The sequence below is a fragment of the Sturnus vulgaris genome, chromosome 19, assembly GCF_052056855.1.
Source record: "Sturnus vulgaris isolate bStuVul1 chromosome 19, bStuVul1.hap1, whole genome shotgun sequence".
Classification (NCBI taxonomy): Eukaryota; Metazoa; Chordata; class Aves; order Passeriformes; family Sturnidae; genus Sturnus; species Sturnus vulgaris.
This window is the reverse complement of record NC_142261.1, coordinates 4,058,484-4,071,988: the sequence shown is the minus strand read 5'-3', so window position 1 is coordinate 4,071,988 and position 13,505 is coordinate 4,058,484. Positions and strand designations below refer to the sequence as shown.

Genomic DNA, 13,505 nt, shown 5'->3' with positions numbered 1-13,505 from the left:
GTGTAGATGCACTTAGACCAGGCTTAGAGGCTGATACTTTTCTCCTGGCTACTGAAAAATGCTGCAGCACCGACGCTGGACACAGAGATCCCATGAGCTTCCTCTGTCCTTCAGCCTCCCGGGGCTGCTCTTCCGTATACGATTGTCAGGATAAGAATCTGGTAATTAAATATCCAGACAGACCTCGAGAATCAGATGGCTCTCACGCACAGCCTCTGCTGTCCTCAGGGGGAAACACTGCCAAGAGCTGCAGGAAATGTGCAGACACAACACAGATGATAAATGGAGCTCCTGTTGGTGTGGTGGGTCGATCCTGTCCCCTTCCCTGCTCCGGGTCAATCTGCTGAGAGTCTGCCCGGTGCCCAGGGGGTGGCAGAGTTGTTCAACTTCATTGTGCTGCTTCTCGTCTGAAAAATCCCTGCAGGATGGCCTGTGCTGGTGTTTGTGCCTCGTTCAGTCCTGGTCTAGCCTTGGTGACAGCTGGGCTTTGTCACACGTGCTCTGAGCATAGGAGTCAGCAGTCCAGGTCCTGGCTCTGCAGACCTTGGAGATCTAAGGGTGAAGGAAAAGGAAGAATTGTTGGAAGCATGTCCCCAACGTGCTGCCAGCTCAAGCTGTGTTTCATCAATACAGGATGGCTGTGCTAGTACACATTTATGACATAATGTATTCATCTGCCTGGTGAACAGATTATTTTTGTTCATTCCAAAACATTCCAGGATTTTCATTTGAGGTTGCATAGTTGGATCTGGTTCCATGAGCTATCTGATTGTTTTCTTGGAGGAACAGGTCTCTATCATGGTTTTGCACCCAGCCACGTCTTGCTGCTCTGGTCATCCTTCCTTATGGTTTCTGTCATTCCAAAATGCTTTTCTTTCTCCCTGGAACAGTTTCTGCCCCAGAACAGACCAAGGGGACATGCCCTAGGTTCAAAGATATTGCTGCTATCTGCATTTTCTTACACATTAATCTACTTTAAGTAATCTTTTTCTCTGTTACCAAAAATTTTGTGGACGGGTTGACAATGTAACGTCCACACTGCTTCCAGCCAGGAGTCTCTGTTACTCCCTGAGGGTAAAGACTCAGAGCAGAAGGGAAAGTAAAAGATCTGAGAGCCCTGTAGGGCTCAGTGCAGCCAGAAGCTGCAGGTCTGAGCTGTGTTATCAGTGTCTGCTCAAACCTTCCCTCCTGGATAACCATCAGGGAGATGCTGTGGCTTGATCTCTTTTTTGCCCTGATGATGCAGCACACCCACAGCTCACTCAAATCTTTGTAAAACTGGTGTCAGGGCTAGGCCAAGCCCATGGGAGGAAGTGTTAGCCTAGACTTAAGCACAGCCTAAGTTCTCTGAGATCGAGTTCCGTGCAAGCCTTGTGCGTGTGGTGCCTGTGGCCTTATCTCAGCCCCAGATCCTGCTGCTCCAGCTCTGAGCAAACTCTGGGGAGATGCTATCAAGGAGGGGGCAGAGCAGAGCCCAGCTCTTTCTCAGCTGCCTGCTGTGGCACAGGGCTGCATGTGCAGTTTTTCCTTTTTGGTGTGACCCAGTTGGGTCTCAGTCTTGGCCGTGTGCTGGCTCTGTCTCACCGAGGCAGAGGAGATGTTGTACAACCCAAATCGCTCTGTGAGTGTTGGCTGTTTCTCAGATGTGGTTGGCAAACAGAGCAAGATAATCACTGGGTTTAATTGCAAATATAAATAGGTTTGTTTAGCTAGTCATTCTGTAATCTTTGCAATTATTGGCTTTCCAATCACAGCCTGAATGCAGGGCCGGGTGAATGTTTTCAGGCACCTTCTGCAGAGAGATAGAGGTTGAACCACTGTTGAATGGCCTGAAGTTGGTTATCTCCAGGCTCTGATCAAGCCTGAAGATTGTTGTGGAAAGAATTGTTCTTGTTTGGCACCTCTAAACCAGATTTTAAGAGCTGGCAAGAGCAGCTGTGGGAGGTAGAGGTGTTCAGGGTTGGGCTTGTGTACATTTACAGATCAGTGATCAACAGGAGGAGTCGTTGGTGCAGACAAACTCTTAGCAGAGCAACAGCGGGTCTAGGTTGGATAGCAGGAAAAATTCCTTCATGGAAAAAGTTATCAGGCACTGGAACAGGCTTCCCAGGGCAGTGGTGGAGTCCTCATTCCTGGAGGAATTGAAAAGCTGCACAGATGTGGCACTTGGGGACATGGTTTAGTGGTAGCCTTGGCAGAGCCGCAGGAACAGCAGGACTTGATCTTGGAAGTCTTTTCCAATCTAAATAATTCCACGATCATCCCTCTGGCACCATTGTATCTTATATCACATATGTCTGTATTTTATACACTTAATGTGTATTATATTTTAGTGCACTAAAATTACCTTTTAACACCTTGATCCTTAATTTCTTTAGGGATTTAGGAGCATATTTTGCTGGAGCAGTAGTGAGTAGTGAGTTGTACCCACTGCCTTGTTCACGGTGCCAGGCAGGCACTCAGGGTGGGGGGAACTGCCTTGAGGATTTATTTGTGGGGACAGCAGCTCATTCCAGCTTTGACAAGTCCTGCTGGCTGCAGATTGATTGTGTCCCGGGGAGCTGGTGGGAGACCTCGGGGCAGAAGTTGCTGACTTCATCAAGTGTTCAAAACAGGACGCTGAATCACATCCTGGCCGGCGGCAGCATCCTGCCTTAGCGTGCTCCGTACAATGGGGAGGCACCGGCCCAGCCCCCGGCCCTCGGGAGCTCTCAGCCCGGAGGTGTGGCTCTGGAAGCTCAGGAAGGTATAATCAGACCTTTACATTTCGTGGTGGGCTGTGTGTGGATGTTCAAAGGCCTCAGAGCTGAGGAAACGTTACTTATTTAATACCTAGTTAAGATCTGGCCTTTCCAGGAAACCATTGCTGACTTGAAGTTGAGCAATATGAGGAGTTTACTTGGATGTAGGTAGAGCAACAGCAGGAGAGCTGCCAATTTGAAGATGTGATGATCAGACTCTTTTGGAATTGTATCTAAATATTTTTCTTTTTTTTTTTTTTTTTCTTCCATGAAACCTCAGCAGTTTGGCAGAACCCAAACCATGAGGCCCTGCTATCAGAGGTGCTGGCTGTGCACTGAGCACTTGTTCCTGTAAAAGGCCAGTGTGGTCACTGTTTATTTAGGTGTTAGAGCTGGGTCAGAACAATATTTTGGTTTCAAATACCTCTTGATTTTAAATATCTTAATCTTTGATAATTGTCTGCCAAGATCTGTGAGTCAGGGATTTCTCATACAAATCAGAGCTGTGCTCTGCCTGGCAAGTGCTCCTAAGATGTTTTTGGAATGGGGAATAGACAGAACACCTTCCTAGTCTTCTAATGAAGACTGTTGTGATTATTTCCTGAGAGCACTGAGTTTTTTCCAAAACATTTAAACATCCCTTTGCAGCATTTAATTCCCTGATGCAGAATCACTTTACCACTGCACAAAAATAAGCCCAGATTCAAACAGATTAGGGTGCACACCAAATCCATCAGTTGTTTAGGTTTATCTGGGATCAGGACTCTCCTCTGCAGGACTTGTCTTCCCTCTCTGAAAATTTTAGTTTCTTGAAGAAATCCTTGCTGCAAGAACTGCTGGTGAAGGAAACCTTCATATAAGGGACCAAGTCAGCCAGAAATGCAGGGAATGGGACAAAATGTCCCATTCAGATTTCCCAGAGAGCTGCCAGGTTCCTTGTTTGTTCTGTCTGCCATCCAAGTGGTCACATCCAACCGTGTCCAGCACTTGCATCCCAGTGGAGACTGCTGCCCATGGCTTGGCATCTCCCTCCCAGCCCTGCAAAACATCCTGAACTCCAGCTGTCTGCTTCCCTCTGCAGCACTATCCTGCTTGGAAAAGATGGCTTTGCAGTGGAGGGGGAAAAGAAGGATGATCCTGAGGTTTTCATCACCACTTTTCCATTGTGAGTGAGCTTTGCCCCTGGCTGGCACTCTCCTGATTTTGGGAATGCTGCCTGTGTACCCTCAGGGGCTGGGTGCAGTCTCACTAAACACTCGGGGTGTCAGGGCTGAGCCAGAACTTTTCTCACTCTGCTCTTACCCTGCGTGATCTGCCTGGATTTATTTTATTTTGTTTTTCCACGTTACCAATGTGTCAAGTACTGCCTGGTCTCCACTGCCTTTTTTGGAGCCGTTCTGAAACCCGGCAGCTCAGCTGGTTTTTGGGTTGCTGTGCCACCAAGATTCCCAGCCATGCTTCCGATGCCATTGTCTGTGTCCTGGCTGACCTTCTCTCACACCTCTTGGAAGCTGCTCCCTTAATCCTTCAAGCTGTTATTCACCTTCCTTTTCTTTTCCACTGGCGCCGTTGGAGAGTTTCCACTTGTTTCTCTGGGAGACACTGCTGAGTGGGTGAAGTGGGGTGACTTAATAAAATAGTTGCAAGGATTAAAACAATGGGCTGACAGGAGGAATGCAGGAGGATGGGCCCGTGTGCTGACAGCTCGGCTGGGGAGGAGGGACAGGAGCAGGATCAGGGCAGGACAGGCTGGGAGCACGGGCAGGGGCTCTGCCTCTGGTGTGCCCTCCACGGTGGGCATCATCCCACCCCTCCTTCAGCTTGGACACTGCTCTGGGACAACTCCAGGGCTTGTGGCCTGGCTCCCCCCTTACCTGTGGTCATGGAACAGCATTGGCAGGGACATGGCAACATCCAGAACTTGTAGGAAAACACAGGGAGCCATTGTTTGGGGAATAGCTGGCTTCTCTCAGACCACCAGGGAAATCCATGTGGTTGTTGATGCTGGGATCTCGGTATGTGCCAGCTGCTGCTTTCCCAAGCCTTGTGCTCCCAAGTCCGTGAGTCCAGGCAGGGGGGTTGGCCCTGAGATTGGCACAGTGGGCTGGGGACAGTCCAGGGCATGCACTGGGGACACCCGTGCTGGGGGGCTCCGTGGGGTTAATATTCCTTTTCCTAGCAGCTCGTGCAGGCTGAGCTTTGGAGAGGATCTGGCCTGGCCCCCTGAGACAGTGACTGTCACCAGAATGACATCGAGTTTCAGTGGGAATCTCAGAAATGCTCCTCAGATTCAGACTGAGTTCCAAGCCCATGGCGTAGCTGGGTGATGCCAGGATCAGCCTCGTGCCTTTTTGAACTCTGCAATTAATGGGATGAGCAGAAAGGATTTCTTTTTCCTTGTGAAACAATCTCTTATTTTATTTGGCTTTTCACCATCCGAGTACTAGGGATTCCTAGAATTTTCTCGTTCCTGGCTGTTTGGGAGCAGTTCTGTCAATTTACTTTGCACAAGTCTGCTGGAATGGGGAATGATCCTGATAATTTGTTTGTTTCCTTCTTCCTGCCCTTTCTCTTGGAGGGTTTATCCCAGATGTTCCTGGGTTGTCTGCAGGCACAGCCTGGATCCTGGGGTTGCCCCCAGGGTGAGATACTCAGGGCTGAGCTGGTTTGGCTCTGTGCAGATCCCACTGCTCCAGCCCAGTGCATCCCAGGAGTGGCTGGAGGAACATCATCAGCAGTCTATTTCTGTTGGGAAATTGGCTTTTGTGGGCTTCATGATTGATTTCATTTTTCTCTTTTTGCCCTTTGTGCCAGAGGAGCGTTTGTGTTGAATGGCCTGCAGTGTCTGCAGCCCTCTCAGCATTCCTGCTGGGATGTGGCCCACGATCCCCACGCCTCCAAGCCCAACAATGCACACTCACACTCCCCTTGGTCCCTGCTCTGCTGAGAACAGCAAAGCCTGATGAGTTTTTCTGTCTCCCTAACATCTCACTTCCTTCAAAATAGATGGGAGAAATGTTTGCTCCTGCAGGGAGGCTTTACAAACCCCCCTCAGCAGCTATAGCTGCTGCCTGACCCCTTCCCAGCACAAAGATGCCCTGGCTGTGTCTGAGGAAGGGGAGATGTTCCCCTTGTGAACATGCAGCCCACTTTTGCTTTTCTTCTGGGGCTGACTTGTCTTCGGCTCAGGAGGCCTGGGAATGGTGACTTAGGGTGGGGAAGTCATGGGTATGGACAAGCTTTCCTGCCTTGCATTTCTGGTAGTAAAAACACCTCAGTCCAAGTGTTCCTGAGCAGATCTCTCTGACCTTGCCAGCTGTTTTGGGCTCCTGCAGTCTTGACCACAGGTCAGTTTGTGAGCATATCCCAAATCCTACACGTGTGCAATTGCACTTTGTGTTAAACCATCATTGCATGTTGGAACTGGGCCTTTCCAGGTGCTGCTCTGTGGGGAGCACACTGCTCTGATGGCAACCCTGCTCCTTGTGGGGCTGAGCTGGGATGGCTGTGGTGACATTCCCACCTGTGTTTGTCCAGGTGAGTCCCTTTAATCTGAGTGTGGCACAGAGCAAAGGCCACTTGGACACACTTCATTAAGAGAAGGAGAAGGCACTTCCTGCTGCTGCTGGAGTCCCTGGGGCTGTTCCTGGGGCTGTGCAGTGCCATGGGAAGGAGCAGCTTTGAAGTCTCTTTTTCCCTGGTGCTGTTTTGTGTTGCTCAGGCCCCTCTCGTGGTCAGGAAGTGTTATCAGATGTGCCTCTATCAGCCCAAAGCAAGCAGTGCCTCCGCCTTAACCGTCAGCTTTTTTTTTTGGGAGCAGGAGCCACACAGCTGCTCTCTACTCTTCCTGTTTCTCTCCTTGTATCTTCTTTTCTGTTTGATGTGCTCCTTCCCAGCTTGGGTTGTGTTGCTGTTGTGTGGCTGTGAGACAATGCCAGTCCCCTCTGCTCCCTGCAGCAATGTCCTGCCTAAAATCTGGAATATTGAGGGTCTGGCTGGGCTATGGGAGCATCCAGCAGGGCTGACTCAAGCCCTCTCCAGGGCTGTTCTGTGTTCTTTCTCAGTTGCCTTGAGGTGGCCAAGCTTATTCCAGACCAAGCAGCAAAGAGGGAAAAATCAGTTCTATTCCTCCTTATCAACAGGGCTGTAGAAGAGGGAAGTGTGTTCCATTCTGTGCTGCTCAGGAGGCCTGCTTTTCCCTTACCTTATCAGTGTGGAAATGTTTTGAGTAGAAGATGCCATGAAACTCAAGGAACTGGGAGGCATTACCACATTTGTCTTTGTAAAATCATGACCAATTTTTAGAGAAGCAAATACTCCTTTTCTTATGCGGATTTGGGTTTTTTTCTTCCTTAAACACAGACCAGGGGTGGCAGGAAGCAGCAGGAGGCTGCTCATTCACCTCAGGCTTCCCAGGAAAAGTGGTTTTCTCTCTCCTGAGTCTGTCTGTGAATCTTTATTTTGAGAGATGAGTTCTGTAGCTATAAGATGTGTTAATAGAGTGTTTTCTTATGTCCTGCGCGATGATCATGTGAGATTCCCCATTAAAACATGGAACTCAAACACCCGAGGCATGCAAGGATTCCTCCTGGGACACCCCACAGCTGGAGCCACGATGACAAAGCAAACTGCCTGGGGAAAACTGTTGTGGGATTGGCATCTGGCTGTCCAGGAGCATGAGCAGCTCTGTCTCTTTTCCCAAAATCCAGTGTTTTTAAGGGATTGCTTACTGGCATTCCCGGCCCCGGGGGGTGGCAGTTTGTACCGCCGAGAAGGCGCTGCCTATTGTGTTCTTCAACGACTCGAAATGGGGTTGATTTGTGTTGCAGCCACGCTCCTCTGGAGCTTTCCCAAAGGGGAAGAAATATTTCCTTTTCAAGTTGAGCAGCACGAAGCCAATGGATGGAGCAACAGCCTCTGGAGCCGGCTCTCAGCAGGGCTGTGGCCATGGGCACCCTCTCCTTGCCAGCCTCTGGGGACAGGAGGGACTGTCACTGTCCGTACCCTCCTCCTGACACTCCTGGCATTTTCCAGATGCTGGAAGTGTTGATTTTTCCCTCTCTTAGGGTGATAGTTTCCTGTATTTGGTAAGCTGAGGTCAAGGAGTGGGAGGAGAACTGATCTGCAGCTGTACTGGAGCATCAGGGTCCTGGGGCTGTAACAAAACTCGTGGGCTCTGTGTTTATTTGAGAGCCTGAAGTGACTCCTTGTAGAGAAGTTGTGCTGGTCAGGATTCCTGGAAGGGCATCCAGGGATTGGGTGGTTTCTGTGGTGTGTGCCAGTCAAACTGAGTGAAAACTGGATGAGAGCTGCACAGAGAGCTCCTTCTCCCCCTGGTCAGGCTGCTGGGACCAGCGTGGCCTTATGGTGTGTGCCTGCAGAAAGAATTGGGGTTTGTAAGGAACAAATCTTCAGGGAACTCGCTGCCAGCCAACCCCTAACACACCAACACCGAGCACCTTGTCCAGCAGGAGCTCAGCAACTCGGGAATGGCTCTGCAAATCCAACAGGGGAACTGTACAGTGAGGGAAGGACCATTTTAATTTCCTGTATCTATATTAAAGCATCGCTTTAACTGTAAAGGAATGAACAGGCATCAGTCCATAGGATGCTTTTCCTCTAGTCCTGTCCTCCCAGGGAATGCGGACTCCTCGCAGCCAGGGGCTGTGTGGGTGCTGATAGGAGGGGGGAAGCAAACAAACAAACAAGTCTGGAGGAGGGAAACGATTAGCCGAGCCTCAGCTGGTTGTTTCCCCTCTTGAATGGCTCTCTTTCATCAGGATGTGTTGGGACAAGTGCTTTTTCAAGCCAGGATATCAGTGGAAGACACAGTGTTCCCTAAAAGCCATCCAGTTCCCGGGGAGCAGCAGCAGCCGCGATTCCTCTGCTCCGCACAGAAAATACGCTTGACCTTTTTTCTTTGCCTTCTGGTGTTTTTTATGGGTTTAGAAGCAAAAGGATGTGAGTTTTCCAGCTGGTTATGAATCTTTTCGAATTCCCTGACTTCTGTCTGACGCTGGGGCCACCGCGATGCTGCCGCTGTGCAAAGAAAACCAGCCCGAATTAGTATGTATGAGCCACGGGGTTGTGCTTTGGGACATCTGTCACCCCTGCCGAGGGGCAGAGCCTGGGGACCTTCCTTATTGCCAGGATTTGGGTGTTCTTTAGGAGAGATTTAAAAAAAAAAAACACAAAAAAACAAACAACAACCTTGAAGTGTTAGTTGTTTACTGCAATTGCAGGATTTAAAAGGGAGTTGTGCCTTGTCGCTGAGCTGTGTCCAGAGCAGTTGTGTGAAGTGGCGGAGCGCAGAGAGTTCCCAGAGCGGAGATAAGGGCTGCGGTTGGGTAATTTTGTTACAATGCGGTGTAAACTATGAGCACAGAGGTGTTTGGGTGTGTTCTCTATGTCCAGCACCGTGCTGGGCACATGGAAACAGGAGCTGGTGGGGAGATGGGGAATGCTGGGAGGGTTTGTGCAGGGTGGGAACGGGGATTTCAGTGGAAATGGGAACCTTGCTCTCAGCAGGCTCCTGCCTTTGTTTTCCGGTTCATTTCCACGCACATGGAAACACGGGAACAAAAATTTTGCCATGTGAGTTGTCCTTTTCCTGGACCACTTGCTGCTCCAGCAGCACAACTTTCCCTTTTGCCTGCAGCTGGGAATATTCTGCTTTATTGTCACAGATTTCCTGACTGCAGGAGAGCAGAACATCTGTCAAGATGTATTACCAGAGCAGGAGCTCCTGATAACTTTAGGAAGGAGCTCTGTTTTTTCCAAGATTTTTCCTCCTGTAGAAATCCTAGTCAGTACTTAAAGATCAAAGATCCTTTGGGGTAAAACACTGGAATAAAATATCCTATTTCGGGGTATTTTTTTCTTTCCCAAAGAAATTTCCCCCAAATTCTCAGGATGGGAATGCTGTGAATTATCTCCTTGTGCACTATCTAAGCATTCCCTGCCTCTTGAAAGTGCTGAAATACATTGTGTGGGGGTCGCTGCCTTTGTGTCACTTCTGGCCTTTTTTAACGCTTTCCTGTGAGGTCTGGGGTGAGAAGGAAACAAAGCTCTTCCTGGCTGGCTCCTGGAAGGAGCCACATTCCCGTTTGCAGCCGTGGGTGCTGTTATCCCGAGCCGGGCTGAGCTTGGATTCTGCTCAGACACAGCAGTAAGGTGAGAGGGGAGTGCTGGAATCCTGTGGGAATGGAAGTGGGGAATTGTTGGAATTGGAGTGTGCTTCTCCTGCTGTGTTTTATTGATCTTGTGGAGCCTGGAATTCAGGCAAAAATTTTAGTTCACTTTTTAAAAGCAACTGAAATCTCGAATTTAAACCTGATCCAGGTTTTTCTTGAATTCTTGAAATTCAGTTGGAAGAGGAGGAAGCTTTGCTTGGGAACTTGGGCTGTATTCTTAAGAGATTAGAAAATCTGAAATGATGTGAATTTCCTGTCTGTCCTCACAAAAAATGCTGAGGTAGAACAGAGCATTGGGAGCTCACTCTTGCCCCAAGGCAAAGACCATGGATAAAATATGGAATAGATGAGTGCTGGGAGTAGTAACTCCAGTGGGATCATTTGCTGGAGCATAAGTAACTCCTGTGTAGCACAGTCTCATAATGGAGCATTTCTGTTTAGTAGATGCAGACAGTAATTAATGGTGATCTATGGCTGCTTGCGTGGGGCAGTGGAAAATTGGGCTTTGGAACAGCAAATGGCTCTTGGGGAGTGGAGGAAACACATCCCAAGCAATTCCTGAGCAGCTCAAAGGTACCTCAGGAGACAGGGATTTCCAACCATGTGGGAAATTCAACTTCACTGCTTCTGGCCAAAGCTGCTTCTGAACAATTTCTGAGATTCTCGTGTGTGTGCCAGTGCTGTTCTGCCTTCTCCTTCCTTCTGTTCCAGCCCTGGGTGTCATTTCCCTCTGGAAATGTCACTGTGTTTGCCCAGACTGGAGCCCAGGATGCTGATCCAGCCACAGCAGGGCCAAACCTCTGCTCTTGTGCCAGTTGTTTTTCCCTGAGGGTCCAGAGCTGTGTCCTTTCCCTTGGGATGTGCAGGTTCAATCTCCCTTCCTCTTTAAATCTACACAGTTGCAGGTTCTTGTTTTTGCATTCCAAAGAAATGTCAAGAACTGCAATCAGCAGGAAGTGATGGGCTCAGAACCTGCTCTCCAGTCCATTGCAGGTCTCAGCCTGTAAAAAGTCCAACCCTTTGCTTCTTTAAAGTTGCAGAATTCCATAATCAAGTGATAAAGTAATTTCCAGCCCATGACAGCTCAGGCAAGTATCTCCTGCAGGGGCCAAGTACTAAAATAGTGGTGGAAAATGACAGATGAATAATCCATGAATAATCCTGGAGTCATGCTGTGCAAGTGGCTGTGGCAAAATCCTACTCTTTTAGTGAGGAAAGCCCTTCCTTTCCCAGATGTGCACATTTTACTGCTCTTTCCTTTCAGCTGTCTCCTGTTTTGTTTTGTTTTGTTTTTTTTTCCCAGCCTCAGCGAGAGCTTTTTCATGGTGAAAGGTGCAGCCCTTTTCTTACAGCAAGGAAACAGCTCCCAGGGCCAGCGAAGCCTCCAGCATCCCCACAAACATGCAGGTAATGGATGCACTCCCCTCTGGAGATCCCTTTTCCCTCTTATCCCAAGGGACAGGCTGATGGCACAGATGGGTGACTCTCCAGGTTGTCCTGGTGAGCCTTTAACAACGTGCTGAGCAAACCCAGGTTTTCAGCCCACGTTCAAATTACTGAGGTTTTTTTTATTGAGATCATTGAGTTTTGGTTTAAACTTTTATAATTCTCTTGTGACTGGAGTAGAAACTTATTCCCTGTGAAGTCATGGCATTTTGCATGGCTGTCTTTAGACAGGGAAGCCTGTGCAGCCAGAAGGGCTGTGTGGAATATCTCTCCTTGTTTTCCCCAGCCACAGAGGAGGAAATGTCACTTGTGCTTCAGTGAGTTAATCTTTGCCTCCCCTTTGGCCTGTGGGGAGGCGAAGTGGCAGGGCTGAGTCACAGAGCTCAGCACCCCTTGGGCACTTGTGGATGTCCTGGACATTTCTCCAGGGACTCTCCCAGCCTCCAGTAATCTGAAGCTTGGGATTTTTTGTTTTGAAACTTCTTGTTGCTGATCAGAGTAAGGGATGTTTGATCAGATTTGGGTATCTGGCTAGATGGGCATTTGTTAGCTCTTCATATCGTGGTTTCAGGAAAACCCCCTTTCCTGTCAGCTCGCCCCAGTTGGAGTTTATCATGGTTTAAGAACAGACTGTCCTGCTGCCCCCAGTCCCTTCCAGTTGCCAACTGGTGGGAAGAAATAGCAGGGAGTGGTGTGGTGAGTGTACATACAGATTTGGATGCAGATAAGAACATCCAGGGAAGTTGATTCTGCTTCCCCAGTGTTTGGGAATAGGTGGGTTCTGGGCAAGAAGAACTGGGATTTGGGGGCATTTTGAGAGCAGGAGCCTGTGGGAAAGGCACAGTGTGGTACTGTGTGGTGCTGCTTAGCAAACACTCCAGCACAAAGGGGGTGTTTGAGTGCCAAGCTTGGCTTTGGGTTTCTTTAACTGTCAGCAATTCCACATACCCAGCAAACAGCCTACGGAAGGAATTTTATCTCCCATGGAAAGTTATGAGTGCATTACTGAGTTATTAGATGGGAACTTGAGTTTGTTTTCCTGTAGATTCCTTGTTCCTTTCGTCTGCTCTCCCCAAACAGGAATGTACCCACAGGCCTAGAGCTGAAGGGTCTTAGTGCATGAGCAGAATTTGGAGATAGAAGGGCTCCATCATCCAAACCAGGTCATTCCTGCAGCACCCTCTGTGGGGCTGATCCCACCATGCTGGGGTGATTCACAGTCAAAGTTGGTTTTTTCTCCTTTGTTCCTGTATTTTTCATCAGTTTTTCCTCTTCTTCCTCATCTGTTCTCATGGCCAAACCTTTATGTCCTCTCTAGGGTGCTGTGACAGGAAAAAAAATCCTCACTTGTGCCAGGAACAGGTGGTTTCAGTTGATTTGGTGACTTCCAAATACTGGAAGGTTGAGTTCTCACCCACCCAGGGAATGCCCATCCAAGAATCTCATTGCTCTTAGTGCTCTCTGGGACAGCAAAATTAATTGACCTCCCTTAATTAGTATTTTTTGACTTAGAAACATCCAATTTCTTTAAAGGTCCAGACTCTACTGATTCCTAGTGCAGCAAGAGCTCCTTTCTGATGATTGCTCTGCTTTCTGTGCAGGTGACTTGCCCCAGCACCTCCAGGTGATGATCAACCTCCTGCGCTGTGAGGACAGGATCAAACTGGTAAGGACAGGTGCATTTTCCTGCTCTCTTTTCTCTTCAAAGTGTTTTGCAACAGACCTGTAGAGGAGCAGGAAAAGCATTGGCAAATCCTCGATTTCAGAGCTGCCTTAACTCTGTGCTGGTTTCCAGCCCTACCCCATTTTCCTGACCACTCCTCTTGCCCTGGTCCTTTTGTCCAGGTGTGAGTTGGTTCAGGGAACTGCTCTGCCTGAAATATGTTGTTTTGTTAGATTTAATTTTCCATCCAGCTGACAAACACTAATCCAGGAGGAGAGACAGGACCTTGCTGATTCTCTTGGACACTTTTAAGTCAGCCTTGAAATTGCATCAGCTGGGCTGGGCTTTCTTTTGAAGAAATCTGCAGATAAAAATCTGCTGTAGAAGTCACTTCTCTGCAGAGAAGTCAATGTCAGTTGTGCCTCCTGCAGGACTGAGCTACTTCAGTGAAGGTTTGGGAGT

General features: G+C 48.8%; 1 protein-coding gene across 4 annotated transcripts in view; it reads left to right on the top strand.

The window, feature by feature from the left end:
• Positions 1-13,505, top strand: part of SSH1 (slingshot protein phosphatase 1) — a 33,481-nt gene that overhangs the window by 5,756 nt on the left and 14,220 nt on the right. The window contains exons 1-3 of one of the 4 annotated variants that reach the window (XM_088176206.1): positions 4,937-8,807; positions 11,238-11,341; positions 12,982-13,046. In XM_088176206.1, the coding sequence (XP_088032332.1) occupies positions 8,722-8,807; positions 11,238-11,341; positions 12,982-13,046 (255 nt within the window). In that variant the 5' untranslated portion in view covers positions 4,937-8,721. Of the gene's footprint in view, positions 1-4,935; positions 11,342-12,981; positions 13,047-13,505 lie in introns of those variants that run through there. The other 3 variants (XM_088176207.1, XM_014875047.2, XM_088176205.1) reach the window with 3 other exon arrangements.